This window comes from Lynx canadensis, chromosome C1 (genome assembly GCF_007474595.2).
Source record: "Lynx canadensis isolate LIC74 chromosome C1, mLynCan4.pri.v2, whole genome shotgun sequence".
NCBI classification, from domain to species: Eukaryota; Metazoa; Chordata; class Mammalia; order Carnivora; family Felidae; genus Lynx; species Lynx canadensis.
In genome coordinates this window covers 214,333,735-214,361,606 of record NC_044310.1, presented here as the reverse complement: position 1 = coordinate 214,361,606, position 27,872 = coordinate 214,333,735, and the positions used below count along the sequence as shown (strand labels likewise).

Sequence of the window (27,872 nt, the reverse complement as noted above, 5' to 3'; positions counted from 1 at the left end):
GCCAGCAGGACCTGGCGGCTGCAGGACAGCAGGTGGTGGTGGTATGTCCGGGGGGGGGGGGGGGGGGCGGGGGGGGGGATGACACTGGCAGAAGCTGGACGGCTGCCCGAGGCCTGGAATCCACAAAGCCGTGTAACATCTACTGGTCTCTGGTCAACTTCAACCCCGTGCTACAAAGTCCCCTCTAGTCAGGGTAATGAGTGCCCGTCACCACCACGAACCCCAACCTCCTCTCCTCCCGTGCCGGCCGCTCTGCAGCCCCAGCAGCCTAGGAGCATGTCTGTGGCTGAATGTCAGGAAAAAACGCCACACAGATGGGATGAGTGAGAAAGGCACAATTTATTGGTCACACAGACTGACACACACGGGGACGTGGGGTGCGTACCCATTCTCCTTGTACTCACGCTTCTGGATTCGGTTTCCTACACTAATTCTGTATGTCAAAAAAGCAACACAAGAAAAGACGCCACCAACCTACCCTCCCAGTAACCAAGGAAGCAGAGCCAAAAGCCACGGAGTTCGGGAGGAGATGGCTACGCTGTCCTGAGAGCTGGAACAGAGAGGATCACCCTCCCTTGGCAGCCAGGCAGGAGAGCTCGGCTTTGGGAACGACGGCAGAGACTTTTCTCTTAGCACGATGAGATAAGTGCTGGGGGGATTGGCTCAGCCCACCGCCTGGTGATAGCTGCCCACCTCGAGGAGGGCCTGGGTGTCTCCAGCACAGGTGGGAGCCGGATGTCTCCACCATAGAGTAGGAGCTGATTTTCCTTCCCTTTCCGACTGAAGAACTGAGATCCCTTCCCTCGGCGCCAGCTCCGCTGGACCCCCCAGGGCTTTAGCGAAAGCAGTGGGCATCACTGAAGCTAGACAAGGCCAGGTTTGTTGTACCCTAAATTAACCACTCACTCTTCAGCTCCCTAAAGGCCAAGCCCTGTCTCGCTCCAGGAAGGCACTGGCCTTAATTCTTAATGCTTTTTCCAAACCACTCAGAACACACTGTTTTGAACTGGGGGTCTGGGATGTGGTTTCGGTTGGCTGAAGAAGACACAACTTATGTTTGTAAAGCACTTAGCACAGTACCTAGCATGTGGTGAGTGCTCCATACATGTAGCCATTATTATTATTAATATTAATATTATTATTATTATTTTATATCTCCACCTGCAAATCAGCGCTTCAGTTCCTTTCTTCAAAATGATGACCGGAACAAGGCTCATGGGTCCCAAGTACCAAGATCAAGCTGGGGGCCCAAGTACACTTTCCCTTCCAACCTTAGCATTTGGTGCCAAGTTTCACAGCCAGAGCACTCTGTGACCACACAGAAGCTAGGCCCTCTCCTGAAAAATAGTAAGCCTTGCACAGGAAGCTAGGTAGGAGGAGTCAACAGGGGGTCCTGAGAGAGGGTCCAAGTGGCTTCACGCTGTTCCTCTGGGCTCCTGTCTCGCTGGCAGTTCACCGGGGGCTTTACTGTGGGACAAGAACAGAAGACTCTCAGTGCCAAAATCTCCACCAGGCCAGATCTAACTGAAGGTGCCCACGTCCTTACACAGGGTGGGCTAGATCAGGCTTCCTTTAACATGGTGCTAGAAAGAGCCAACACACTGTTTTATGTAATTGATTTCTAATATATACGCACATATGTTATATGCATATGTGATCATTATAGTATACGGAAGAAATAATATGTAATGTATAATATATAGTTAATATGTAAATTATAACATAGTAATAACATATAATAAAATGCAACCCTCCCTATAAACCTATGAGGCAGATTCCATTAATAGCCCCCTTTTACAGATGAGTAAACTGAGGCTCAGGGCACAGAGCCAGAAAGTGGGAGAGCTGGGATCCAAACCCAAGACAGTCTGGCTCCTGAGGTAGTTCTTAACCACTATTAGTTTTGCTCAAAAAAAAAAAAAAAGAAAAAAGAAAAAAGAAAAAAAATCTATTTTATAGGAAGGAAGGGGACAGCGCATCTGAAGTCTCCAAAATACTGGGAAACATTTAAGTACTAACACTAATGATGGTGACAGTGAAATGTAAACGATCCGGGGTCTTTGTGTTTGTGGAGCCTGAGTTCCTGAAGGCCAGACACAGGAGGGCTCAGAGTTTGTCCCCAGAGCCTTATTTAGCCCTTTTAGTGTTGGAGCAGGGACTGGAGGTCTGGGTCCAAATTCTGAGATTTGAACAGGGGCCTGCTGTCTTATCACAGGCATGCACAGGCACCCCTGGGCACGCCCCCAGGCACAGGGGGGCCGGGGACACCCCCCCCCCCCACTCTCCCTCCCTGGGCACGCCCCCAGGCACGGCTGCGGTCTCGCGCGCATGCGTACGCGCACCCTCACCGCGCACCTGCATGGCCGCCCGGCCGAGCGGCGCGTCCTCGGGCCGGTGCTTGCCGTGGTGGGGCAGCTCGGCGTTCTCGCGGTAGTCGCGGCCCTTGGAGTGCTGCAGGTGCAGGACGGCGGGGCTCTTGACCGGGAGGGGCGGCCGCTGCGCCGGCGCGGGTGGGGTCTGCTGGCTCAGTTCGGACCTGGAAGGCTTGATGGGCCTCTTGGCCGGCACCGGGGCTTGGGAGCTGGCGGGGGCCTTGGCCTTGCCCTGGCTCTTGTCCCCGCCCGCGGGCCGGCTCTCCGCGGAGGACGAGCAGGTGAAGGAGCGGAGCCGGGGCGTGGGGCTGAGGAAGGGCGCGGGCGCGGGCTTGCCTGTCCCCTTGGTGCCCTCCGCCTCCTGGGCTTTGGGGAGCAGGATGCTGGGCGACAAGATTCCCGGGTCCGGGCAGGGCGGCGGCTCCTTCCTCAGCATTTTGGGCGATTCCTGCTCTTTCCTGGGAAGCAGCTTAGGGAAAGAACTCACAGACCCATAAAGCGGGTTCTCAAACATCTCAGGCTTGGTCAGCTGCGGGTCCTCCTGAGGGGAAGGTTCTGCTGAGTTCTTGCCCATGTCGCAGGGCCTGAAGGGTGGCAGAGGGGAGACACAGAGAAGCACGTGTGAACAATGGCTGCTTAATTCCGACGGGGTTTTCTTTTGCGGGGATCAAAACGTTTGGAACCAGATGGAGGTGATGGTTGCCCAACTTTGTGATTGTTCCCAATGCGCCCGAAATGTTCAATTTAGTATATGTGCTGCTGAAGCGAGCGCAAGTGTTCATTTTCAAATGGTTAATTTGGGGGATGCCTGAGTGGCTCAGTCGGTTCAGCCTCCAACTCTTGGCTCAGGTCATGATTTCAAGGTTGGTGGGTTCCAGCCCACACTGGGCTCTGAGCTGGCAGCAAAGAGCCTGCCTGGGATTCCCTTTCTCCCTCTCTCCCTTTCCGTTTCCCTTTCCCCTGCTCGCGTGAGCTCTCTCTCTCTCTCTCAAAAATAAAACATACAAAACAAATAAACAATAAAATGGTTAATCTGAGGGCAAGGAATGGGCTAAATGGGAGGTGGGTATCGAGGAGGGCACAGTCTTGAGCACTGGGTATTATATGTAAGTGATGAATCACTGAATTCCAGTCCTGCAGCCAGTATTACACTAAATGTTAGCTAGAACTTAAATAAAATTGAAAAAAAGAAAGAAAAAGAAGCATCCAGCAATGATTTTCCTGGAGTTTCATATAAAAGATTTCCTTCCATTTTGACCGCGATGAGAAAAAATTTGATTATTTCTTTTTTTAACGTTAAAATAAATTTTTTTAAATGTCTGTTTTTGAGAGAGACAGAGTGCAAGTGGGGGAAGGGCAGAGAGAGAGGGAAACACAGAACCTGAAGCAGGCTCCAGGTTCTGAGCTGTCCAGCACAGAATGCAAAGTGGGGCCCAAACTCACGAGCCTGGGCGCCACCAAAATTGAGTATTTCTATTCTTTAAAAAAAAAAAAAAAATGTTAATTTTGTTATGGGCATTTCACTTCAATTAAACAAATCTAAAAATGAGAGGAGACGGTGCCGTGTTGCTCATCTGTTGATGATCTCACAGGTAAGCTCACCTCTTGCCTTAGACCTTTTCACTGCTCACACTGGAGCACTAGGGAGCAAGGTGGGGGCTTCGCTGAAGGTTTCATAGGAGAAAGGGAAGAAGGAGTTCACTTCTATGGCACCATCAATGTCAAAGGCACCTCTTCAGTCCTTGTCAGAGAAGCCTGCCCTCCACACCCCCGCGCCTCACAGCAGCTAACGGACCTCCTTTCCTGGACTCCCCTCATAAGAACCCCACAGCCTCTATGTTGTCTCTAGCAAATTCTGTTCAGACCCTCAGAACAGAAGCCTGCGGGGGACCGCACCCCCTCAGCGACCTATCTGTGCTGCTCCAGGGCCCCAGCTCAAGGAGTTCCGTTTAACAGACAGCAGGGGCCCCCAGTGTGTGGGATGCTGCCTCAGGCACAGGAGGGGGCCACGAACCAGACAAAAATCTGTGCTCAGGGGACCGATGCTCCCAATGAGCACAGCATTCTTCCCAACCACACCGCCCTCTCTCCCTGGAGAGCTCCTGGTGAGTGTGGTTTCCTTCACTCAAAGACGGAAAGAAAAATGGGGTGGCCGTGCCGAAACTCAGAGGGAACCGGGAGAGACGTGGGCCAGCGCCGGGCAAGCGGACAGGCCTGTCTGACTCTGGGCAGCGCCGACACTCCGGGTTCCAACTGCAAGGAGGGAAGAGCTGCCTGTGTTGATGTGTTTCCTGAATTGTTGCTGCTTTGACTCGAGGTGATTTCCTGCTGAGCGAATTATAATCCGGAATGGGAACACGTTTTACTTTCTGGCCAACAGCACAGTCTCCCGGGGGGGGGGGAGTGTTCTGGGTTCTGCTTTCTGCAAAAAGGGGAAGCTGTCGTGAACAAGCAGGTCCCTAGGAAACCAATGAAGTGTTGAGGCCGCGACGCCTCTTACTGATGGAATGTGTACTGAAACACTGTTCCAAAGTCGCGGAAAGGCCAAGGCTAATAGGCTCTTCAGGGAATAGGCGTGGGCTCCAGGGACAGAGGCGAGATGTCACCCTCACATGGGTCCTCATGAGACGAGAGGCCACGGGTGTGGGGGAGGCGAGCCTCGGGGACATGCCAAAGGGGGCTTGACTGTTGACTTGGGGTTTTTGCTCATTACCCTTTGGAAAGACTTAGAAGCAGCTGCATAATCAGAATTGTTGGGGCCTTGAACAAAGACTTTGAAAGCTGCCCTTCCACATCAGGCCACCCTCTGTACCCCTGCTGGATCCTCAAAGATCTTGGCTATGAATTGGTGCAGGGAGGAAGGTGCAGGAAGGTACAAGCAGCATCGACCAGACGTTTCTGATAGAGTCAAGAAGCTGGAAAGAAAAATGCATGGCCTGATTCCTGGCAGCTGAAATGACAGACAGGAGGATCAGGGGCAGGGCCGGGAAGAGGCCACTGGGGGTGAGTGTTTTGTTGATTCCAAAGTTCCTTCCCTGGGAAGAGAGCAGGAGGCAAGTTAAGACTTCCACCTGAGGGGGCTCTTGTCACTCCGAGAGAGGGGTCTCGTGGGGGCAGGGCGACTGGGGAAAACCACAAGAAATTCAAAAAGTCTTATATCCCTGACCGCAGGTTACAAGAAACCAAGTTCCAGAGGAGGCCATGGCTGTGGAATGAGCGAACCAATATCCAGGGGGCAAAATAACCCCACTTGTCAGATTCCAGAATCTTCCTTTCTAAAGCGAAGCACTGAGCAGGGTCTGAGATGGGCCCCCCTTCCTCACCACACGACTTCAGCCCAGAGATATGTCCCAGCTTGCCCAGGATTCAAGAGTTCCCTGAGACGTGGGTTCCCAGTGCTGAAATGGGGACAGTCTTGAGCAAACGGAAACGGCTGTTCGCTCCACCTGGGTGTGGGGTGGAGGTGGCAGGGAACAGAGGGTGCTGGGGACACCCCCCCCTCCAGCCTTTCACTCAGGCTGAGCCGGGGGTCTGAGTAGTGGAGAGGGTTGCCGCCAGGCATGGGAGCTGCTGGCTTGTTGCCTAGAATCACCTCGGTTGTGCGAAGTGAGCTGAGAACCCCACCCTGGGGACCCCTTCCCTACAGATGTGCCCGTTCTGAAGCTGTCACCCATGGAACCAAAGAGAATACATCCCCACCCAGTTCCAGGCTATGTGCTGTGTTCAAGTTGTTAAGTACAAAGATACACTGACTTTGGCAACTTAAAATCATTACACTTAAAGAATCAGGGCTGCCACAGAGGGACCTCAGCACCCGTCAAACGGTGGCTTTTGTTTTCATTTCTCAGGGAGAAACCTCTTCCAAGGCTCTTACAGGATGACCACAGTCCAAAAATATTATCAACAAACCCTGAAGACTAGGGCCACAGAGAGACAGGGTGAGGCTCAGGGGCCTCGCGACTGCTCCTGTCCTATCACATCCTCCTCCCCTCCGTGCATCTGTCCAATTTGTTTTTAGCAAAAATGCTTGAGAGGCAAACCTGTAAAGTACCCCTCAATCCAAAGGAAGCTCCTGCCAGGCCAGGTGTGCTAAGCAAGAACGATGATGTGTGACGACGGTCCCTTCCCTGGCTCCTCATAAGTGATGGAAGACACCATTGAGGAACAGAGGACCTCAGAGGGGAAGAGAGGTCCAGAAGCAGCCCCCTGAAGTCATTACCAAGACAGCGACCAAGGAAAGACGGTGCTCATGATATTTTGTACATCTCCAATCATCGTTAATCGGGATCTGCACTTCTAATTTCCCGATCATCCTGTGCTTACTGGAAAACTCGTAGGGCTCCCTCTCTGGCATTTCCACGAGGTGCTAAAGGATGGGTTCACGTGTTACGTGGCACAAGTGAGAAGTGGATGGAGATTTGGCTGCCTGGCCTGAGCTCCTCCTGGCTCTGTCCTCCTGGCCCAGTTCTAGATGCAGGCCAGCTTTCTCTGGGCTCCTGGCCTTTCCCAAAGTTTTTTGGCCAAACTCCTTCTGCAGGCCGGCTGCCCTCCCACCCTTCAAAATCCATGCCCCCACCCCCCACCCCATAGCTACTGCTTTTTCTTACTGGCCTCAAAAGGAGAGATGGAAAAGTTGTGGATGGGAACAGGACCCTTGTGGCTGAAGAAGCAGGGGAACTCAGAAATCCCCACCTGTTCCTTGAGAGGTTGCATGAAGGCTCACTGGTGATAGAAACATATTTTCCAATAAATGTAGTTTTTACGGGAAGTTGTTTTTTGGGGCACTATCTTAAAAAATGTTCTATTTTTTTAAGTCTTTCCAATTTATACCAATAGGGTAGGACATGGCGATTTCATAGGCATTTATTGAGTGCCTACTGTGTTCCAGGCCCTGAGGATGAGTCGATGACCAAAGTGGACACACAACCCTAGCTTCATGCAGCTTCTATTCTAGGGTCAGGTTTCCCGGTGATGAAAACCCAGGGAAGGGAGAGGACTTGATGAAGAGGACGCTCACCTTGACTCCTGTGTCCTGGGGCAGGGGCCCCGGGTTGTTGTGGAGGACGAAAACTTCTTTGGTGATATGGGTGCCTGGGAAGGTGGTGTTGGGGGGCTCTCTCCCCTTCCAGGCCCCAGGGATGAGTCCTTTAGTGGCTGGTCATAGCTCCAGGCTGTGGGCTGCTGGTCAGGGGACAAGGACTGTTTCATGTGTCCGAAGGGCACCACCCCCATGTAGTTGGGGTTGATGATTTCCGTGATGCTGGAGCCACTGCATGGAGGGACCCTGGAGGGGAAAAACGCCCAAAGTCACACCCCAGGGCTCCCTTCCCTTCTCCAGGTCAGCACCCCATGAGGCCAGCATCCTCTGATGTCCCTCGGGGACCCCAGGTCCTCCGCGATTCCTTCACTCTTTGGACAGTGGATTCCTTCCTTCCTTCCTTCCTTCCTTCCTTCCTTCCTTCCTTCCTTCCTTCCTTCCTCCCTCCCTCCCTTCCTTCCTTCCTTCCTTCCTTCCTTCCTTCCTTCCTTCCGCAAAATAGTTATGGAGTGCTTAGTAAGTACCAGGCCCTGGGCCAGAAGGTAATATGGGTGTGAACAGAGCAGCCAGTCTCTGTTCTCATAAAATCCACGTCTGACAGGCAAGAAAACAAAAACACAGTGACTAAGAAACACGGTGTTCACGTAGTGCTGAAGTCTGAGGGAAACAAAGGAGGCAGAGACAGACTAGCTGGAGGGCTGGGATGAACTGGGCACAGGGCGAGCAGAGAAGACCTGTCTGGGGAGGCAGGTAAGGGAGGGGAGACGGGGTGGGAGGCCCTGGTAGGAGGGGCTTCATAGTCCTGAAGGGCTGTGAGCAAGTGGGGAGAATGGATAAGAGGCTGGCGAGGTCAGGCTGCGTGGGTGGGGGGTGGCAGGGCTGTGGAGGGGGTGGTAAATGAACGGCTGGCTCCATCTGGAATGTGTCAGCTCGCACCACTGCGTGAGACATCAGAATGGGGATGGCCACGCAGGCATTTGGAACGATGGGCGGGAGGTCACAGAAGTCAAGGCCAGAACCTCGAATGTCAGGGGGAGTCAGCTTAACACTATGGAGGGCTGAACACTGAACTGGCTGAGGTGACCCTGGGAGACACACACACCGTGCTGCCTCTCGGCGACAAGAGTGTCGTCCTTCCTTGTGAGAGAGTGCTCTTATGAGAACCAACTAGTAGAGAGCTGAGTATACGGGTTACGAGCAAGGCTCCCCATCTCTCATCTGCTCAACCAGCCTCAGTCTATCTCTTCCCCATCCGTCAATGCCTATTTAAGAAGCATTAGTTCGGGGTGCCTGGGTGGCTCAGTCAGTTAAGCCTCCCACTTTGGCTCAGGTCATGATCTCATGGTTCCTGAGTTCGAGTCCCACGTCGGGATCTGTGCTGACGGCTTGGAGCCTGGAGCCTGTTTCAGATTCTGTGTCTCCCTCTCTCTGTGCCCCTCCCCCACGCAGGCTGTCTCTCTCTCTCTCTCTCTCTCTCTCCCTCAAGAATAAATAAACATTAAAAATTTAAAAAAAGAAGAAGAAGGAGAAGCGTTAGTTCTAATACTAGCCAAATGGAAAAAGAATTTGTTGACCCTCACTGATCCTGATTCTGGAACCAAACAGACATCTGAGAGTTAGGATACATTCATTGATGGGATAACATTGGAAGAAAAAGATCGAAAGGGAACATTATATGGCTCTGAGGGTCAGAAGTTGCAAGTGGGCGAGGGACTGGCTGGGAGAGGGGAGACCTGGTGCATGGGTGGGGCAGGTGCGAGGACAAGGGCTGGAGGGACAATGGTCTGGGGGCCCGAAGGAGGGGACTAAGCTGGGCTCTGCAGCGGCGTCTGGGATTTCGCGTTGGCTAACCGGCATGGCTTCACCCCCTCAGCAGGCAAGCGGGCACAGGGACCATGACGACGCCGTCTGGCTTGATGCTAGGACTCAGGACCCCAGCAGTGAGCTGAGGCGGCCCTGCCAGTGGGGACTCCTGTCCCCCGGTCACATAGACTTTAATGTCTGTGTGATTCCCAGTCCAGGCTCTGCCAAGAGCAACCTGTGTGCACTTTCCTCAGTGATTGTTTTCCCCTTAGCAGCAGGATGGGTTTGTTGACCACAGAGCCGCTGCTGTCACGGGTCCCCAGGAGACGCGGGAACCATTCCCCGCAGTCACCTCTGCAGTGGCTTCCCCCTGGACTGGCCATCTTGCTGCTAGGCCGGGAGTTCCCAAATCAGGGGCTCACCTACTTTGCCTTGATTTCTCTGGACTCTGACACACGCCAAGGGCTCGGCCAATGTCAGTGAAGTCCACTGCTCTCTGACACGGAAGCGTCTCCCAGGCCGCACACAGACAGGCACACCCACCTGCCCGGGGCTGGCAGCCGGACAACGCCTCTCCCTGGCCAGAGCTCTCATTCCCTCCCGGTCCCTGGTTTCCTTGTGCTCCACTCACCCTCCCCTGGGTCCTGGGTCTGCATAATCACATCAGTTGGTGGGGAAGCCCTGGCAACCCCCCCGTTCTACCTGTTGGCGGCAGGTTCCCACTGCTTCATGGGGTCATGGCTGGTGAGGCTCTTCAGGGACTTGGGCCCGCTGGACTCATCTCGCTCAGTCTTCACAAAGTCTGCAGGGTGAGATACAGCAAACAGCACGTGAGGGCCAGGGCGCCCAGCATGGGCCAGGATGGTATAGAAGTTTCCATTGGCAGCCGACGCGGGACAGTCAACCGTGGCTGTCTGGGAGGTGGGCCAAGCAAGATTCTGAGGCCTCACATGAGTTCAGTGATCGAAGAAGGATGCGTGCCCCCGCTCCACGGGGAGAAGAGTCCACACCCAGAGTTGTCTTATCATGTGACATGTCCAACTTATTGGTCTCACAAGGGGCAGGGAAACATTTCTTGGCAGATCCGAATGAAACAAACATTAACAAGGTGGCTCCGTAAGGGCATCTGAGACCAAAGCCAAGCTCGTCTAAAGGGGAACTGGGACACCATCTTCCTTTCGGACTCTGGCTTGTGCTTGCACAGGAGACAAGTCCCTCTCCCCGCAGCCTGTGGTTCTGCTGGAGAAAGGAGCTCCCACAGGGCAGAAGAGGGAGCCCCATCCACCGGAGATAGTACCCCTGAGGGCCCAGAGCCCTCCCAGAAGCAGGGAGTGCTGACCATCTACACACGGTGAGTCCTGCTCTCATTATCCATGTGAGACTCAGGCCCCCGTGGGGTTTATGAATTCCACCTTAGCACCCTGTGAACCTGTACTCTCACCCTGGGCTAGGCGCCTGCTAGATATATGACCTTCAGCCAAACACTGAACTTCTCTGCGCCTCAGTTTCCCCATCTACCACACAAGGACGAAACCGGGCTGTCAGGGCTACTGCAAGGCATTAATGGGATGACATTCATAAGACCATCGTTTCCCACATTATCCAGCATCAAGTTAAAGTCCAACTCATTTTAGGCATTGTTGTTAGAGTGCTTTTGAATAGGAATTAAAGGCAAAAGGAAGGAAAAACCACCTGTTGTTTGTGTGGGAAGCAAGAAATGCTTGATTAACTCATTTTGAGCAGCTCTGTATCCCTCAAATCATTTATTATTTCAAGCAGAGAGGTTTTAATGTGATGGATACTACTGAGGACTCTACACGCTAGTTTCCAAGTTTAAAATTTTGGGGAAGGATTCTGAGAAAATTACAGATTTGAGTCTGGAAACGTCCTCGTGTTCCCGGCTATTAAGGTCTCTTGGCCGCATTTCAATATTTCCCAGAGAAGCAGTGACAATTCTTATCTAGAGATGAGGCATCTACAATTCCCTAATGGAAATCAGCGGAGTCTCCTTTGGGGACAGACAGGAGAGGACTCCCCAAGGCTGGGACATAACGTGGGGTGAAGAAACACTGTCAATGAGCATTTGTTCCCAAGCAAGGCTGCACAGTGTCCTTTCTGAGAGCCACGAGAAACGTGTCCTCCTGACGGCCAGCAGAAAGAAGCAAGTGTCGTTTTGCAGGACACAAAGAGTTGAGGTCAAGCTGGAAGAGGTGCTGGGGGACCCTGCCAAGGAACAGAGGAGAAGATGCCGCTGTTTTGGGCGGTGGGTGGGGCCTAGGTAGGGAGAAGCCAAGGAAATGTGCGAAGTACGAGGATGGGGCCGCTTTTTAGCGCACAGGGTGTGTGACAGCAATCTGGAAGGCCCAGAAGCCCTGGCCAGCACCATGAGGGCAGGGCGTAGCTACGTAGGTATGTATGTGTGAGCTGCAGCCTGGAAAGAACTATTCAGAATCAGGCAGGTTTATTGTATAATCTTGGTCTTTCTGGTGGAGGTGCTAACTGGGAGTGACAAGGCCTAAAAGACTAACAGGAGACAAGAGCAGCAGAGCATCTGGAAAATTCACGAGCTTCCCATCCTTCCAGATGGAAGGTGACTGGGGTCAGGGAACGAAGACGTGCGGCCGTGGGATGTTGCGGTTCTGTAGGGACATTCTTGAGTCAGTTAAGAATCGGGCCAGATGGTCTCTGACATCCCTTGTGATGCTGGATTTCTGTTCTGAGGCCACAGCAGAGAGAACACGCAATGGCTGAGGGGAGAGAAATGTCTTTCCTATCCCTAAGCCAGCAGCACTGAAGAGTGAGCAGGGGAGGGCTCGTGCCCACTCACCATAGAGCTTTTCCCTTGTCTTGCCCTGGGACGTCTGCAGCTTAATCTCCCCCCGGAAGTGGCCTGTCATCTCTCCGTGGTGGGTGAGAGGCGTGTAGATGGGGAGCAGAGTTTCCGTGGCCTCTAACCGTAAAGCGATGCAGCCTTCGCCTGGGCAGGTGGGGAGAACAACAGTCATGTCAAGAGCCATTTCACGGGAGAAACACCATGCATTCAGCCTGGAGATTAACTCCACCGTCCAAAGATGATCCTTCGAAACAATGTCCAAGGTGGGGATTATCGAATAAAGCTTTTAGAACAACGCCTCAGCAATTTGGGAAAAACATTTCAAACCTTACAGTGGAATGAACTCCACGTGGATTAGTTGATGTAAAAAAAAAAAAAAAAAAAGAATTAAATCCTAGAAAATCCAGCAGACAAGCAGACTTAACCACTAATCTGATTGCGGGAGCGAATGATAACTTCCTAGGGCTTGAGGCAATGTAAGAAATGACAAAACAGACCGACAGGTAAGAAGATATAAAAGCTTAAAACTTCTGCACAGAGACAGAAAGGAAAACGTGAAAGAGACCGATGGCTTCGTGAACCCCACAAGGAACTCCTCAAAATCAAATCCCAGCAGGTAACTGGGCATATAACCCAAACAGGTATTTCACACAAAAAGAATTGTAACTGGTTAATTTCAATGAATGGAAACTAGTTCAGTCTTCCCTGCCATCAAAAATGCAAATTAAGGGGCGCCTGGGTGGCGCAATCGGTTAAGCGTCCGACATCAGCCAGGTCACGATCTCGCGGTCCGTGAGTTCGAGCCCCGTGTCAGGCTCTGGGCTGATGGCTCGGAGCCTGGAGCCTGTTTCCGATTCTGTGTCTCCCTCTCTCTCTGCCCCTCCCCCGTTCATGTTCTGTCTCTCTCTGTCCCAAAAATAAATAAAAAACGTTGAAAAAAAAATTTTTTAAAAATGCAAATTAAGACAGCACTAAGGGACTCTCTTACAGACAGGAAATTAGTACAAGATGGAAGGAAGCAAAAGAATCCCCAGAACCAGCAAGGATCTGGGGAAACCCGTACCCTTGGACATGGCGAGGTCAACATGGCAAGACTTTTTTTACAGCAATCAGTTTGATAACGAGTGTCAGGAATCACCAACGTATTTGTGCCCTTTGACCCGGCATACGTGGGAACTTATCCTAAAGAGAGGATTCGAAAGAATAAAAATGTGGCTGAAGGAGGATCAAAAAGGCTCACAAAGACATCCATCTCAGCATTATTCAGAACACGGACAGGAATAATCAACAGCAAACCCACAGGGTATCATTAAGCCATTAAATGCAGCCGTCGTGAAGGCCGCACAGGAGGATGATCACGAAAACGTGTATCGTCTGACATGTCTATCACTGGGGGAGAAAGAAAATTAAAAATGGCACCTCTGTGGTGGTTGTAAATATAGAAATCTATGTATGCCTATGTATGAGGATAGAAGTATGAGACCAAAATAAACATGGTTCCCGTTGTGGGGAATGAGACTGTGGGCTGGCTTTTTTTTTCCCGTTATTATTACGATATGCTGTTTGTGTGAATACCAAGAGGCAGAAACAAAGGAAGAGGACAGTATTTGAACAAGAAAACGGAGCCATCCTTCCTGTGCTCCTGTGTGCTACCACCAAAACTTCAAACATTCGGACTCCACATGGATCCGTTCTCTTTGCCCCGACATGATGGATGGGGGTTCCCCCATCCAGGGCCGGTACAATCCTCAGGCTCTGGCCACCCCTGCCTGGCTCTGGGACCCTCTGTCCAGTGCTGTGCTAGGAGGGGGTGACGGGCAGGATTCTGGAGCTGGGTTGCCGGGGTTCAAGTCCAAGGTCACACGGTAGCTTGTCAAAGTCACTCCGTGGCCAAGGACAAGTAACCTTGGACAGGTCACTTCATTTCCTCACCTCTGCAGCTAAGGTAGCCGTTGTACCTACATTCCAGGGCTTTTGGCGAGCCTGGACAGTAGGCCACCAACACACAGACACCCTTGTGTCATCGGCCTCTTTGTTTCCTGACTTCCCCTGATTAGCATTTGAACGCCTTCAAATTCCTTCCATTGAAAACTGAACACCCTCCTGGGACCAGGATTCATTTTTGTCTGCCTCTTGCAAGGAGCTGCTTGATCTGGCTCCTGCCTCCAGCCTCGCTCTGGCCACCTGCCCCTCTTATCCCTGTGTTCTAACCACAATGAGTGTATGGAGTTCGAACCTGACATTGGGCTGGAGCCACGCACTGGCTGAAGAAAATGTCATAGGAGATGACGTCGCTCTAGTTGGTGTCTGCCCAGTATGGGCACTGACCAACGCCAGACAGACATGGGCTCAAATTAGGGCTCAGCCAGTTTCTACCTGTGACTTAGGCAAGTCCCTTAAGCTCTCTGAGCCTCAGTTTACTCACCTACTGATTGACAGAATAGTATGTGCTTTATAAGGTCTTGTCAGGATTAAATGATCCCTGCAAAGCACCTGCCACAGACTCTTGACGCAGGAAAGACTACATAAACGAGAGGGGCTGTGGCTGCTGGCTATTAATCCCAGAAGCCTGACAAGGCAGGAAGGAGGAGTTACCAGTAACTGTCCCTCCGGCAGCCCTGGGAGGGGGAGAGGGGGGATAGGAGAACAGGATGGAGAGCGGGAGCTGGGCTTTCTGGAACGGAGATGCCAGTGCCTCCCTTACATGAGAGGCCACCGGCTAACAGCAGGTGCAGCAACCTTTCCAGGGACCCTTACCATACGATTCGTCGCTGTCAGAGGACTTAATGCTAATCAGGATGTGCTGGTCCAGCAGGTACTCGGGGTCAGAGATAATGGGCTTCAGCTGCACAGAGAAGGGGACAGGGTTAGAGCTGACTCCCAGGGGACACGATCATCGTGGTGGGAGTGATGGTAGAGCGCAGGGAGCTTCTGTCAGGGTGCCCTGGTGGGATTATAGAGGGTACAGAGAGGGTGCTGTCAGGTGACAGGGATGGGTGGAGGGTCAGGGGGCCCCTTAGGTGCTGTGGGGGCAGCGGGTGAAGCTGGAGAGTGAGGAGGGGGCTGGGAGCCAACTAGATAAAGAGGGGGAATGCCAGGACCAGACAGGCATTCCAGAAAGTTCCATCAGGCTTCAGGATGCCTCAGCAAGGAGGCGGGTGGGACGGAGACCCTGAGGGAGGCGGCAGTGAGGTGGAGAGGAGGGACAGAGGCAGGAGGAAGAGCAGGTCTTGGTAGCAGTGAGGATGTAGGGCCAGGGTACCCTGGAGTCCCCTGAACCAGACGGGGGTACATGTGTTATATGGACGGGGACGCTGGCATCTTTCACAACTTGATCGAAGGAGGAGATGGGCCATTTGGTTGCCGTGTGGGGCAGCCGGGAGGGGAGGAACGGAAGGCTCGGGTGGGTGGCTGAGGCAGGATGTCACCTTGGAGACCTAAGCCACAGGGATTCAGGTACCTGAAAACAGCCCCATTATGAGGACTTTTGACAGCTATGGCCTTGTGGAGGACCCCGATCAGCAGTGCTCTGCAATTAGGAGACTCTGTGACGTGGCCCAAGAACGGGTTCCAATTAACAGCCCCCCAAAACTGCCCATGTCCCACCCAAGCCTTAGGAGAGGATGGGTCCTTCCGCCTGTTTAAGGCCATCTTGTAAAGCTCACCTTGAGTGTCACCTCTGAGGGAACCTTCCAGGAGAGCCCCTGGGACTCTTGCCGCATACAACAGATCTGCCTGGCCTGAACTCCCCTCTGCATACCCTTTCCTCATTATGTGACAGAAAACCCCACAAGGTCCTACTCCGCCGCGCACCCAGTGTGAACACCCAGACGTGGCCACCGTCAACTCAACGTCACAAAAGCTTTTCTGGGTCCCAGGTAGAACACCAATTTTTTTTTTCTATAAGAAAGAGGAAAGTGTTGCCAGTATGGTCGGTCTATGTGTTTTCAATTCCACCCTCTGCTATCACGGGGCCATGGACACGTCAAGTTCTTTCTGAACCCAGTGTTCAGGTAGGAGCAATGAACTCCTCTCTGCCCCTTCACTTGATCCCCCAAGCTGGGCTGAGCAGGTGAAAGTCCACTGCAGGAGGATCAGGACCTCGGGGCCTGGGGCCTGTCATTGCAGCTGTGTGGCTGTGTGACTGTGAACCAGCCTCTCTGGGATCTGCCTCAGTTTCCTTCTTTGCAAAGTCACATGGTCAGACAAATCTATCTCTGGATCTCTTCCGTGATCCATTAAGGAATGCTGGGGCCACAGGGGCTGGCGAATGCCAAGTTCTCCCCGGCTACATCCTGTTCTTGACTTACCTTTGGAAGGGTCTCGCCAAACTTCACCACCAACTCCCCCTCGCTTCCTTCTTCATTTTCTCCCTCCTGACTCTTGACAAAACCTGACAGAGGATAAGAAGGCTGGTTTTCAAAGAGCAAACAAGAACCAGACAGAGAAGACTCCTAGGGTCGCCCCACCCAGACCGAGGAAGATATTCTCCCTCTTTCATCTATAGGGGCAACAGCACTGCTTAGGAGTCAGGCTTGTGGGGGATTCTGTTTTGATGCAGGGGATGGTCATTTGCCAACATGGTTGGATTATTTTTAGGAAAAACTCAGAGACTTCCCTCCTTTTCAGCTCTTTTTTTGCAACAAACCAGGCAACAAAGAAATCATCACATCACAGGCAAGGAGATTAGGAAACATGACAGCTTGTCCCACGCCACTCAAGATAGCAGCCTTTCGAAATGCTAATTTAAGCTTCCTAATATGCTGTTTCCATAGAAATGTATGCAAATGTCTCGATAGTTTATTAAAAACACCCGCACAAAAATCCTCATCATTTTTGGAGGTGCCTTGCCCCTGCTTGGTGACTCGGGACCTGGAAACTTCGCGGAGAAGGCAGGTTTGTCAGCAAGACTGAGCCCGGGCTCAGTGGGAGAAGGAAGGGAGGGGAGTGGGGCAACTCCTCTTCTGGATTTCTGGAAGCAGCCGTCATCCTGTCCCAAAATGCCTCCTTCGATGGAGTTGATTCTGCCCCCTCCCCCCCTTCCAGACCATCTCGGCGAGGGGAGCTAGAAACCACCCAGATCTTGCCACAAAACAGCTTTAGACAATATGCCTAGAAATGTCACCCGGAAATGGTGTTTGCTAAACACAGTTTGTGCTAACTGCTGCTGGCTGGGAGCAGGCCGTCCGTCTCTCGCTTGCCTGTGGATGCTCCAGAACACCTGAGAACGATGCCCGTCGTGTACCAAGGAGCAGAGGACTCCGGAAGGAAGGACAGGTGGCTACCAGTGGCTGGTCAGGCCCGGCACTGGCCTCCACGAGCTCTGGACCTCCGCCCAGGACCCTCAGGTTGAGTCAGAGCCTCAGCTTGGGGAGGGGAGGGACCCTCGGGGGCTACACTCGAGAGGCAAGGAGAGGAGCCAGCGGCCCGGTCACCTCCAAGGGCTGACGACAGGTCAGTGTTTCAGTGACTGTCCCTGCCTCTGAGGCCGCAATGGCAGGATCACAGGCCGCTGGGGGGTGCCCCCACAGTAACCACAGACTCCAACGCTCCCCCTGCAGACCCCCGTGAGGCCCATCTGTGAATCCTTCCCAGAGAGAAGAGGGGCGAGGCGCCACCAATGAAAAGGCACCTAAGAGAAAGAGTCCTGCCTGCACGGCCAACAGGTAGCAGCTCGGCACCCACTTACTCTCTAAGCAGCTTGAGTGGAACTCCAGGTAGAACTTGGTCTGGGACTTGGTCTTCAGCGTGGCAAAGCACCTGAGAAACTCGATCTGCCCTTGGCTGTCGACGGTCCCGGGGCCTGGAACAGGTGACAAAGAGATGTGGCTCCACAATGTGCCCAGAGAAGGTGAGGTCCAGGTGAAGGAGAGGTTTTCCTGAATCCCACCACATGCGCTGAGCAACCGCAACGGTGGGAACGCCCTCTCTGATGTGCGGAGAGCAGGGTGGGAAGAGCAAAGACTTCAAGGAGCCAAGAGCCCGACGCCCTTAGCCTCAGTGCCTCAGTCTCCCCATTTGTTCTGGCAAAGAGAGCTTGTATAAAGGCTCTGGTCGACACCCAAATCTGTGTCGTTTCTAGGTCCGGGTAGCAAGGGCTCCCTGCTCTTTTTGCCTCTGGCTGACCTCCCTCCACTCCTTCTTTACCCTCATCCACAGTTGGCTCCTCATGGCATTCACGGAGGGGATTGTGTTTGCAAGTGTCCTCAGGCTGGCTTTGAACAAGGTCCATCCTTCCGTGTAAATTCTGAGCCACCCGAGAGCAAGGACAGACATCCCAGTCCTCCGTCCCACCCGTGCGCCCTTCTTTCCTTTCCATTCCTTTTCCCCCAGCTTTATTGAGGAATAACCAGCAAACTTGATTGTGCACATTCAAAGGGTACAGCGTGATGCTTTGATACACATATACGCTGTGAAATGCTTACCAAGATCAAGACAATTCACACATCCGTCACCCACATAATTAACTGGTTTGTGTGTGTGTGTGTGTGTGTGTGTGTGTGTGTGGTGAGAATGCTTCAGATCTACTCCCAGCAAATCTCCAGTTTACAATACTGTATTATTACCTGTAGTCATCATGCTATTAGCTCCCCAGAATTTACTCATCTTGTAACTGAAAGTCTGGACCTTTTGACCTCCATCTCCCCCATTTCCCGCTCCCTTCAGCCCCTGGCAACCACCCTCCTACTGTTTCTACGAAATTGGCGGTTTCTTCCAAGATCCCGCGTAGAGGTGATACCATACGCCTATGGTACTTTTTCTCTCTGGCTTATTTCACTCAGCTTTCTTTTATGTTCTTAAATCCCACAGCATCTAGACCAGGCTCTGCTTAGGAAGAGTCAACCTATGCTCAATCCAGGTCATGGCCTTTGTGTCTTCTGTGTACTGGGTGCCAGTGGAGGGAAGACAAGCCTGATACCGATGATGTGATGAGGGTCCTCACCGAGGGTGTGATGGCATCAGCCACCCCATCAAAGCTGCAGGAACTCAGAGAGATGGGAGATGGGTGAGAGGCCTGGGAGACATGGAAGGTTCTGGAAAGACAGTGCTCAGAGCTAGCATGGAGACAGGGTGGTGGATTAAGGCTGTGTGGAGAGTGGAGGTCACGCTGCTAGAGTAGATGTTAGACCCAACAGCATGGAGAGGAGTGTCCCAGAAAGACAGTACTCCAGTCGTGCCCACATCCTTCATGGCATGAAGGACACACAGTAATACAGGTTTTTCCTACCTGCATTGAGCCCCCCACTCAACCTTCCTAAATTAGCCCGGACTGTCTGCTGACCACAGAAGAGGGGTGGGGGAGGGTTACAGAGGAGGTGACAACATGGCTCCCCAGTCACCCAGGCCCAGGCTGGATGCACCACAGAGAACACCAGACCCCTGCTGGGATGACGGTGGCCTGGTGAGCCGGGCTGAGCTGGGTTACTTGAAAATTTACCTGCAGATCTAAGTATTATTTACTCTAGCATTTCCCAAACTCAGTCACCACATCCCACCCTTACAATGTTCACCATCTCCGCCCACCGTGCACCCACGTGAATGCTGACTTAATATTTTCTTTAAATAGACTCACTGTTTAAACTTAGGCAAACATGTTTAAGTAAGAAAGGACACCACGAGACTGAATGAAAAGCCAGCATGGCTTGCCTTTACACAGAAGAGACAGATGCAAAACATGTCAAAATAAACGCATTACTCTCGAATGTTCATCCGTGGCCCACTCGGAATGGCCTTTGGTGGTGGACATGCCACACCTTGGATAAACATTCACTTACTCAACTTTTTAAATTTTGTTTTAAAAAACATTTTAGGTTTATTTATTCATCTGAGGGAGAGAAAGTAAGCAGGGGAGGGGCAGGGAGAGAGGGAGAGAGAAAATCCCAAGCAGGCTCCAGGCTGTCGGCACAGAGCCCAATGGGGGCCCAAACCCACGAACCGTGGGATCATGACCCGAGCCGAAACCAAGAGACAGACTTGGCGGCTTAACTGAATGAGCCACCCAGGTGCCCCTCGTTTACTCAATGTTAAGGACTGGATTCAAACTGAGGCTCAGAAAGCTGACGTATCTGCCAAAGAGAACAAGCAAATGTTCTGCACTGAAACCATGATACGGCCTGACGTGGACTGTGGACTCGTCTGGAAGGATGAGCCCCCATCTACCACGGACAACAGATTGCTGCAATCAGAAGATGAGTGCCCGAAGCCTCTTGTCATCGAGGACGACAGAGGGACGGACACCATCCACCACTTACCGTTCTTGGAGACAAACTGGGAGGTGACTCCTGCCTCAAATGTGGCAAAAACAGGGCTGTGGTCACTTGTCATGATGTCGCTGGTGCTGCCTGCAGGGGAGGGAAGGAATTTCTGAGCAGGGAAGGAGAATTCCTTTCTGGTCAAACCAAGGAGGTCAAACCCATGGTAGAAATCAACTTGTACCTATGGAAGCCTCCAGAAATTTCATGATTTTATACCTGTTAGTCCACTGGCCTTCCACAACCACGCTCAAGAGTCTCAGTGGAAGTGGGTGACACTCTCTCCTCCGTGGCAAAAATGGGCCTGTGCTAGTTTTTCCTCAAGACACACGAGTTTTTAAATAGATCGTGGAGCGTTCGGACTTTTCTGGTCTCAGCACTTTGTTGCACCGATGAGCTCACGGCCCAGTGTGAGACGGGAATTCAGGTCACCGAGCTCATCAGCAACTGACTTGGTGCCTTCCCCCATCCCACAATGCCTCGTAGGATTGGGAGACAGTGGAACGTGCAGTGTAGACAGAGCATAGACAACTCTTTTAAGGAACATGGCGCTTGGAGGGAATGCAGTGAGGCATGTCTGGAGGGCGTAAGGGAAAGAACACAGCTCTAGAAATACCGAGTTCTAAGTGCTTATAATAGAGCCACGCGGAGCTGTCCGGCTGGGTACTCGAGGCTGGAGATTTATCTTTAGGTTTGGAGTCACGACGTTGGGTGGAAGCAGAAGTCATGAGGATGTTTGGGCTCCACAGGGGAGGTGTGCAGGAGGCCCAAGCTACACCGGCCAGTGATGGGCAAAGAGAAATAGCACAGGAGACCAAGAAGGCAGGAAGGCGATTTACATCCTTTCCTATAAAGTGTTAATAAATCAGCAAGACAAAGGGCAACAGCTCACCCTTCAACCCACCGAAGGACACGGGCAGAAAATTCCAAAAGAAATACGGATGGCTACCGAACATGGAAAATCATGCTCACTTGCTAACAACCATCAGAAAGACAGTTGAAACAACGAGACAGAATGAAAGAAGAGAACACGGAGGAAGGCGGGGGTACCGGTCTGGGGAAGGAAGAAGGGATGGAGGAGAGGGGCCAGGAGAGGGGGAGGACACCCCTTCTCTGAGACAGAAGGGAAAAGGTAGGAAGGGTGCCAGCCTAAGTCACATTTGGATGTAGACAGGAAGAAGTCAGGGAGGGTCCAGTGCTGTGTGAAGCAGGGAGGCGGGGGAATCAGGACGAGCGTGGGGTGTTCTAGCGACAAGTTAGAGGGTAGACCAGCGTTTTTAACAATATTTACATACGTATCAAGCAGAACAGCACTAGCAGTATGATGCCTGTGCCCCGAAAACCGGGAGGGCGATGGTTACCGGGGTGGCCTCTCTGCAACCACACACTGTATGCCCCCCTCCCACAGTGAGTCTGGGCTTGGCTTTGTGGCTTCTTTTGGCCAGCGGGACATTAGGAAATGTGAGACAAGCAGAGACTCGAAAAGCTCTTCCCCGTCTGGGACCCCCGGGACCGGGAAGAAGCCTGGACTAGCCTGCTGGGTGATGAACACAGCCGAGTGACCACCATCGCCCCTGTTGACAGCTGGCTACCCGGCCGACCAACCCCCAGTCTGGGTGGGCTCCTGGCCTGAGTGCGCCCGCCCAACACCAAAGAGAGCAGAGATGAACAGTCCCGAGTCCAGCCCAGAGAACTGTAAGCTGTCAAGTTTTAGGGCAGTTTGTTACGCAGCAGATTAACTGATACATCTTATTTATGTTAATCACCATAAGACTCAAGCTCCCAGCTGACCCCCATTTCCTGAGCTCTGGACATTCATTCCCTTCTCTTTCCTAGTTTCTTGCTCACCCCCAAATCATTAAACTCTTCCTCCGCACCCTCCGGCATTCAGTGAAATATCATTAGCAAAATTCCCTACGTCTTCAACTTTCCCTTCACATTCTATACCTGGTCCTTCCTCGGAAAATACCACAGCGTCTCAACTAAGGGCTGTTTGTCTGCTTTGTCCCCATATGTGGGTCCAGAAAGTGGGAAGGTGTGTCCCCTTTGCTCCTCAATGCCACTTCCAGACCAATCTCCCTCCGTTTTCCTAAAAATCTCCACTATGGAGTTTTTTGGACGCCAAGCTTAAAGAGCTTCAAAGCGCAGTAATGCTACAAGCCAGTACTTTCTCCTGAATCGCCGCAGAGACCTGCTGAATAAGGCAGACGGTGGCATCTTCCTAGAGACAAGAATTGGCGGGACTCATGGAGTTGCAGGATGTGGGAAAGAGGCACCACTGAGAAATGGGATGATTGACAATGGGTGGGATAGGAGTCTTCATTGGTCTTGAACGCGGAATAATTCTTTGGCTGTGGCTATGGGGGTGGGGTGCTTTTCTGCACACCTAAAGGTGTGAAGTTTGTCTAGTGAAGTCATTTCTGGGAGACGGAGCTCAGGTGCTAGGGGACTGTGGGGTGCATTCCTTCCCAGGGTAGTCGCTTTGCTCCCCTCTGGGCATCAGGAGGCATGGGCAAAAAATAAAAAGGAATGGAAATCAGTTCAACCTGTTGGGACCGGACTTAAACACGGGTGTTTGCTGGTCCCCAGAGAGAGGATGGGGGCCACAAAGGTGGCCACTGGGCAGCAGCAAGAACCTCCCTTTGGTGGGTGGGGTAGGGGTGAGGTCATGAACAGTCCACCAGGGGTCTCAGGCCAGTGACTTGGGATGGGAACAAGGATGGCCCTCCTTTGGATGTCACTGCCTGAAAATCTGCGATGTTTCAAAAATAATATCACAATGGTCAGTCAGTGAAGTGTTCAAGGTAGTTCTGCTCTGAATTTTTAAAATTTATTTTGTATTTATTCTGAGAGAGAACGTGAGCGGGAGAGGGGCAGAGAGAGGAAGAGAGAGAGGGAGACACAGAAGCCGAAGCAGGCTCCAGGCTCTGAGCTGTCAGCACAAAGCGCGACATGGGGCTCGAATTCACGAAACCGTGAGATCATGACCTGAGCCGAAACCAAGAGTCAGACGCTTAACTGACGGAGCCACCCAGGCGCCCCTGCTCTGAATTTCTAAGTACACAGTGCAGAAGAGTTCCAAACAATGGGAATTAAGAGGTAGCTTTTAAGAATGAGCACTCAAGCAATTATGAATTCCTTCAGTATATCTTAAACTTCTAGAGTCAATAATTATTGAATTGTTTTGCTAACTTTTTCATAATTATTTATTTTAATATTGCATATTATAACTTTCTCATCAATGTAACTCAATTTATCTTTAAATCTCCATAAATACATACGCATATACCCATGGTATATGTTAGGTTGAACCATATGAATTTCCAATAGTTGACTATTTCTGACCTACAAAAATACCACTTTCGTGTGGTTCAAACCTAACGTGTTTTCAGAACAAGTCTGGGTTTCTTTTAAGAGGGGCTCCTTAATTCTGGTGTTTCCCAAATCAGAAGACACTTGTCATGCTGCAGCCTGAGACATGAGAGGATACGTCAGCTCCTTCGGGTCACCTGACCAGGGCTGCAGGGACTTCTCCCATTTCACAGAGACGGACTGCAGCCCGTTAGTTTCAGGGAGTCGGAGCTCCCAGCTTGTCACTCACCGTAGGACTGACAGACCACATGCACCAGCGGGTAAGACTTCCAGAGGACTCGGTCACACCAGGAAGGCAGGTTGTATTTCATCTGTAAATCACAGTCACGAGTTTTGTGAGATGCCTGCTAGTTTATTTAATAGGTAAGTCAGTAAAAGAAAAGATTAACATGTGGCCTCTGTAATCCTTGAATTCATGTGCTGTTGGAGCTTTATAGATTTTCCCCATAGGTGGCCTTCAAGCCTTTTCATTTGCCTTAAGTCCTGAGTCCACTGCTGCCCCCACACCGTCAGACGCCTTGGATTCCTGCTTTGGAAGATCGACTCACTTGGCCATGTGCTCATACCTATCCTCCGCATTATTTCAGAAGTTCCTGTTTTTATCTTCTCTTTTTTTTCTGACTCAGATGAACCCCACACATGGGTACTTTCAACGCAGCCTCTGCTTATCTTCTCCAGCTCCTTACTTTAATAACACACTCCAGCCACCCCTCCCATTCACACAGCCATCCACCTCTCTACTTATCCAGCCAGCCAAGCATCTACTTATCCATCCATCCATCCATCCATCCATCCATCCATCCATCCATCCATCCTTTCACACAGTCATCCACCTCTCTACTTATCCCGTCAGTCAGCCACCTACTTATTCACCCAACTACCTGCCCATCTACCCATCCACCCACCTACCTACTCATTCACATATCCATCCACCCATCTGCATATCCATGTAACCATCCAATCAGTCAAACAAAATGTACTAAGACAAGCCCTCTCCCGGGCTACACTGGCAAGCGAGATGCTCACTGGGTGTGATAGACAAGGCACATTGGCAATATCCTTTATCCCTTTAAGTTCTAGCCCTTTCTGCTCTGCTTATATATATATTTTTTATGTTTATTTATTATTGAGAGACAGACAGAGCGTGAGCAAGGGAGGGTTAGAGAGAGGTGGGAGACACAGAATCCGAAGCAGGCTCCAGGCTCTGAGCTGTCAGCACAGAGCCCCACGCGGGGCTCGAACCCACAACCCGCGAGATCATGACCTGAGCCGAAGTCGGTCGCCCGACCGACTGAGCCACCCGGGCGCCCCTCTGCTCTGCCTATAAATGTAAAGGCACTCATCATACAAGAGCCTACCCCTGCCGTCTCTTTCAATTACTTTCCTCTTTTTATCAATTTTCTTTCAAGAGTGTTCTATTCTCATTGCCTCTACTTTTGGATCACCCATTTAGTTTTTTAAACTTGAGGTACAACTTACACACAGTAAAGGGTACTAACCTCAAATATACAGCTTGAGGAATTTTTATATTTGTACACACCCATTTAACCACTACCCAGATCAAGATATAGAAAATCTCCATCATCTCAAAAGGTTCCCTCATGTGCCTCTGTGTCCATACCACCACCTTGTAGAGGTGAACGTTATGGTGACTAATGCCTCTACTGATTAATTTTGCTTAACCTTGAACTTATAAATGGATTCACTCAGTACATATCATTTGATGTCTGGCTCCTTTCACCTATACTGTTGTCTGTAGAAGTTTATTTGCTGCACTGCTGTGGTTGTATTCCACTGTATGTACATACTGCATTTATCTACTCTACTACTGACAGAAATAGGGCTGTTCCCAGTTTTTGGACATTGTGAACAAAGCTGCAATAAACATTCCTGTATCTTCCTCTTGACAAACAAATGTACTACTCCAAAGTGGGAATTACCAGATCACAGGGTAGATTAGTTTCATAGGTGCTGCCACACTGTTCCTCTTAGCGTTACAGTCCTCAGCACTGGCTGCCTCAAGAATGACTAGCGGAACTTTACAAAGATACAGAAGGCGGGGCCTGCCCCAGGGCTCTTGCATCAGAGCCTCCGGGGATGAGGCCCAGAGAGCTGCATTTCTGGAAAGCGTCACCAGAGTCCTCTGCACCCACTTGGTAAAAAGCGACCCTCATCCTCCTGAAGTCTGGATTTCACCTCCAAGACTCTGCAAACTGTTGTTCAAGTCCAGTAAACCCTCTGGGCCACAAAGCCAGCTCCTCGGGCATGGTTCACGTGCAGGGCACATGCTCTCCCGGACTCGTACTCCACACTGGCCACCACTGATCCTTGACAGTCTCTCACCCCCGGCTTCTGTGGTGCTGAGATGCCTGGCTGGTCCTCCGGCCACCTACGCGAGCACTCATGTCCCATCTCCTTCCTTGTGTCTGCTTCTTCCTCTCGCCTTCGAACACGGGTGGCCCCCAAACCTGCCCATGGTTGTTCTCTTTGCATCCTTCACTTACTCCCCGACAACTCACCCACCCCCACGGCTGTGCCCATGTTCTCTGCGGGCACAACTCCCCAATCTATGACCCAGTCCTTGTGTCTCCAGCGTCATCTACTATTCTCAACTGTCTTCCAGAGGTTTCCTCTGAGATCGTCGGCTAATATCACACACTAAGTCTGAAGACAAGCTCTATTTACCCCTCCAAGCCTGCTCCGCCTTCTGATTTTCATTTCTATCAATGGCAATCAGATCTGCCAACACGTCCTTTCTTTCCTCTTGCTTTTCATGGTCTGTTCCCGATTCTGACTCAGGCCCCGGTTGCTCAGCTGGAAGGACCATACGGCCTCCTCGCTGGTTCCCTGTATCCTCATCCTCTACACAGAGGCAGACCGGCCTGTGCTGTAGATCGCTGCCATGCTGCCAGCCCCCGGCAGAACTTTCAGTGGCTTCCTGATGCCCGTCAAACAGATTAAAACTTTAACTTGGCATCTAGGACCTCCCTCACCCCAGCTAAACCCCTGTCTCTTTCTCCGCATGCTCGAGTCAACCTGGACACGGCCTCACTGCCCCCCCACGTCCCCACGGACCTGCCCTGACAGTGCTAGGGGGCTGCAGGTACACAGCAGCCAGTGGACAACTCACGAGCAGGTGTCTTGCCCTGCGGGTCTCGGCCTCATTCCTGGTAGCGGACCTGGATCTCCTCTCTTCCTCTGTCTAGTTTCCTCCATTGGCTCCTGCTTTGTTTTGGCATCACCCTCCCCCTTGAAGTTCTCCTCTTGCCCCGAGCCCTCTGGCAACATTCTGAACTGCTCTCCATTTCCTTAGGTCTCCAGTAACCCCAGAAACTGGGGAACACGCCATTCCGCACCCGTAACCCCTCAGGGCCTGGCCAGGGCGCTGGCTTCCCTCGGTCAGGACCCAGAAGGCGATGGACGCCAGAATTTCCTGTCTCCCCATCTGTCCCAGCAATTCCTTCAAATGGAAATGATAAGCCTCATCCCTTGTCCTGTCCACTTTGGAAATCCAAGCCGTCCCTCAGGCACCAGCCCTGGGCCCTTTGGAGAAGCCTCTCCTGATCTTTCCTTGCCCGGTAGGTCATGTCCTTCTCTGACTGCTCCTCTGTGCATTCGGCAACATCATGTTCTATCTCTGGTTAGTCGCTGTGTGTTGTCTCATCATCTTTGATCTCCTACCACCTAGGAGAGTGCCTAGCCCATCACAGGTCATCAGTAAGTATCTGCTGAGCAAGAACGAATGAAGGTTTTATTGCAGCTTCCCTGAAACACCATTCCTTGGAACACGAGGGGCCTCATAACATAATTGGTATTCCATGACCAATTGAGTTTGGCACACAAATTTCACTGCGGAGAACCACAATGCTCACAAACCTGTAAAGGCTCTGGTAAGTCCTGCAGCAAAGAAGCTTGTTTACTGATGATTCACTTGGCAGATGAGCAAATAGTTTTGATCACAGAACTTTAGAAAGAGCTTCAGGACCCAGTTATAGAAATACTTTAAACCCTCTCAGAATCTTAGACTATCTGGACAGAAGGTAAATCCTCAGTGTCACGAGTCCGGTTCCTCGTCATCGGCAAGTATGGCTGCCCAGCCTCTCCTTAGAAGAGGTTTTTGCTCAGTGAGGCCAATCAACACGTGATTGCTAACTTTCCTTTTCTTCCTGTTGCCTAGCGGACGAGGATGCTCAACGGTTCCC

General features: G+C 51.7%; 1 protein-coding gene across 1 annotated transcript in view; it reads right to left on the bottom strand.

Annotated features, from left to right (window-relative positions):
- Positions 1-320: 320 nt before the first annotated feature.
- The window catches only part of INPP5D (inositol polyphosphate-5-phosphatase D), a 122,883-nt gene continuing 95,331 nt past the window's right edge, over positions 321-27,872 (bottom strand). The window contains exons 18-27 of the mRNA XM_030326163.1: positions 23,900-23,981; positions 20,299-20,388; positions 17,736-17,849; positions 16,357-16,439; positions 14,804-14,891; positions 12,041-12,190; positions 9,916-10,015; positions 7,390-7,656; positions 2,356-2,956; positions 321-1,467 (exon numbers count right to left, since the gene is read on the bottom strand). Coding sequence (XP_030182023.1) covers positions 1,465-1,467; positions 2,356-2,956; positions 7,390-7,656; positions 9,916-10,015; positions 12,041-12,190; positions 14,804-14,891; positions 16,357-16,439; positions 17,736-17,849; positions 20,299-20,388; positions 23,900-23,981 — 1,578 coding nt within the window. The 3' untranslated portion in view covers positions 321-1,464. The remainder of the gene's footprint in view (positions 1,468-2,355; positions 2,957-7,389; positions 7,657-9,915; positions 10,016-12,040; positions 12,191-14,803; positions 14,892-16,356; positions 16,440-17,735; positions 17,850-20,298; positions 20,389-23,899; positions 23,982-27,872) is intronic.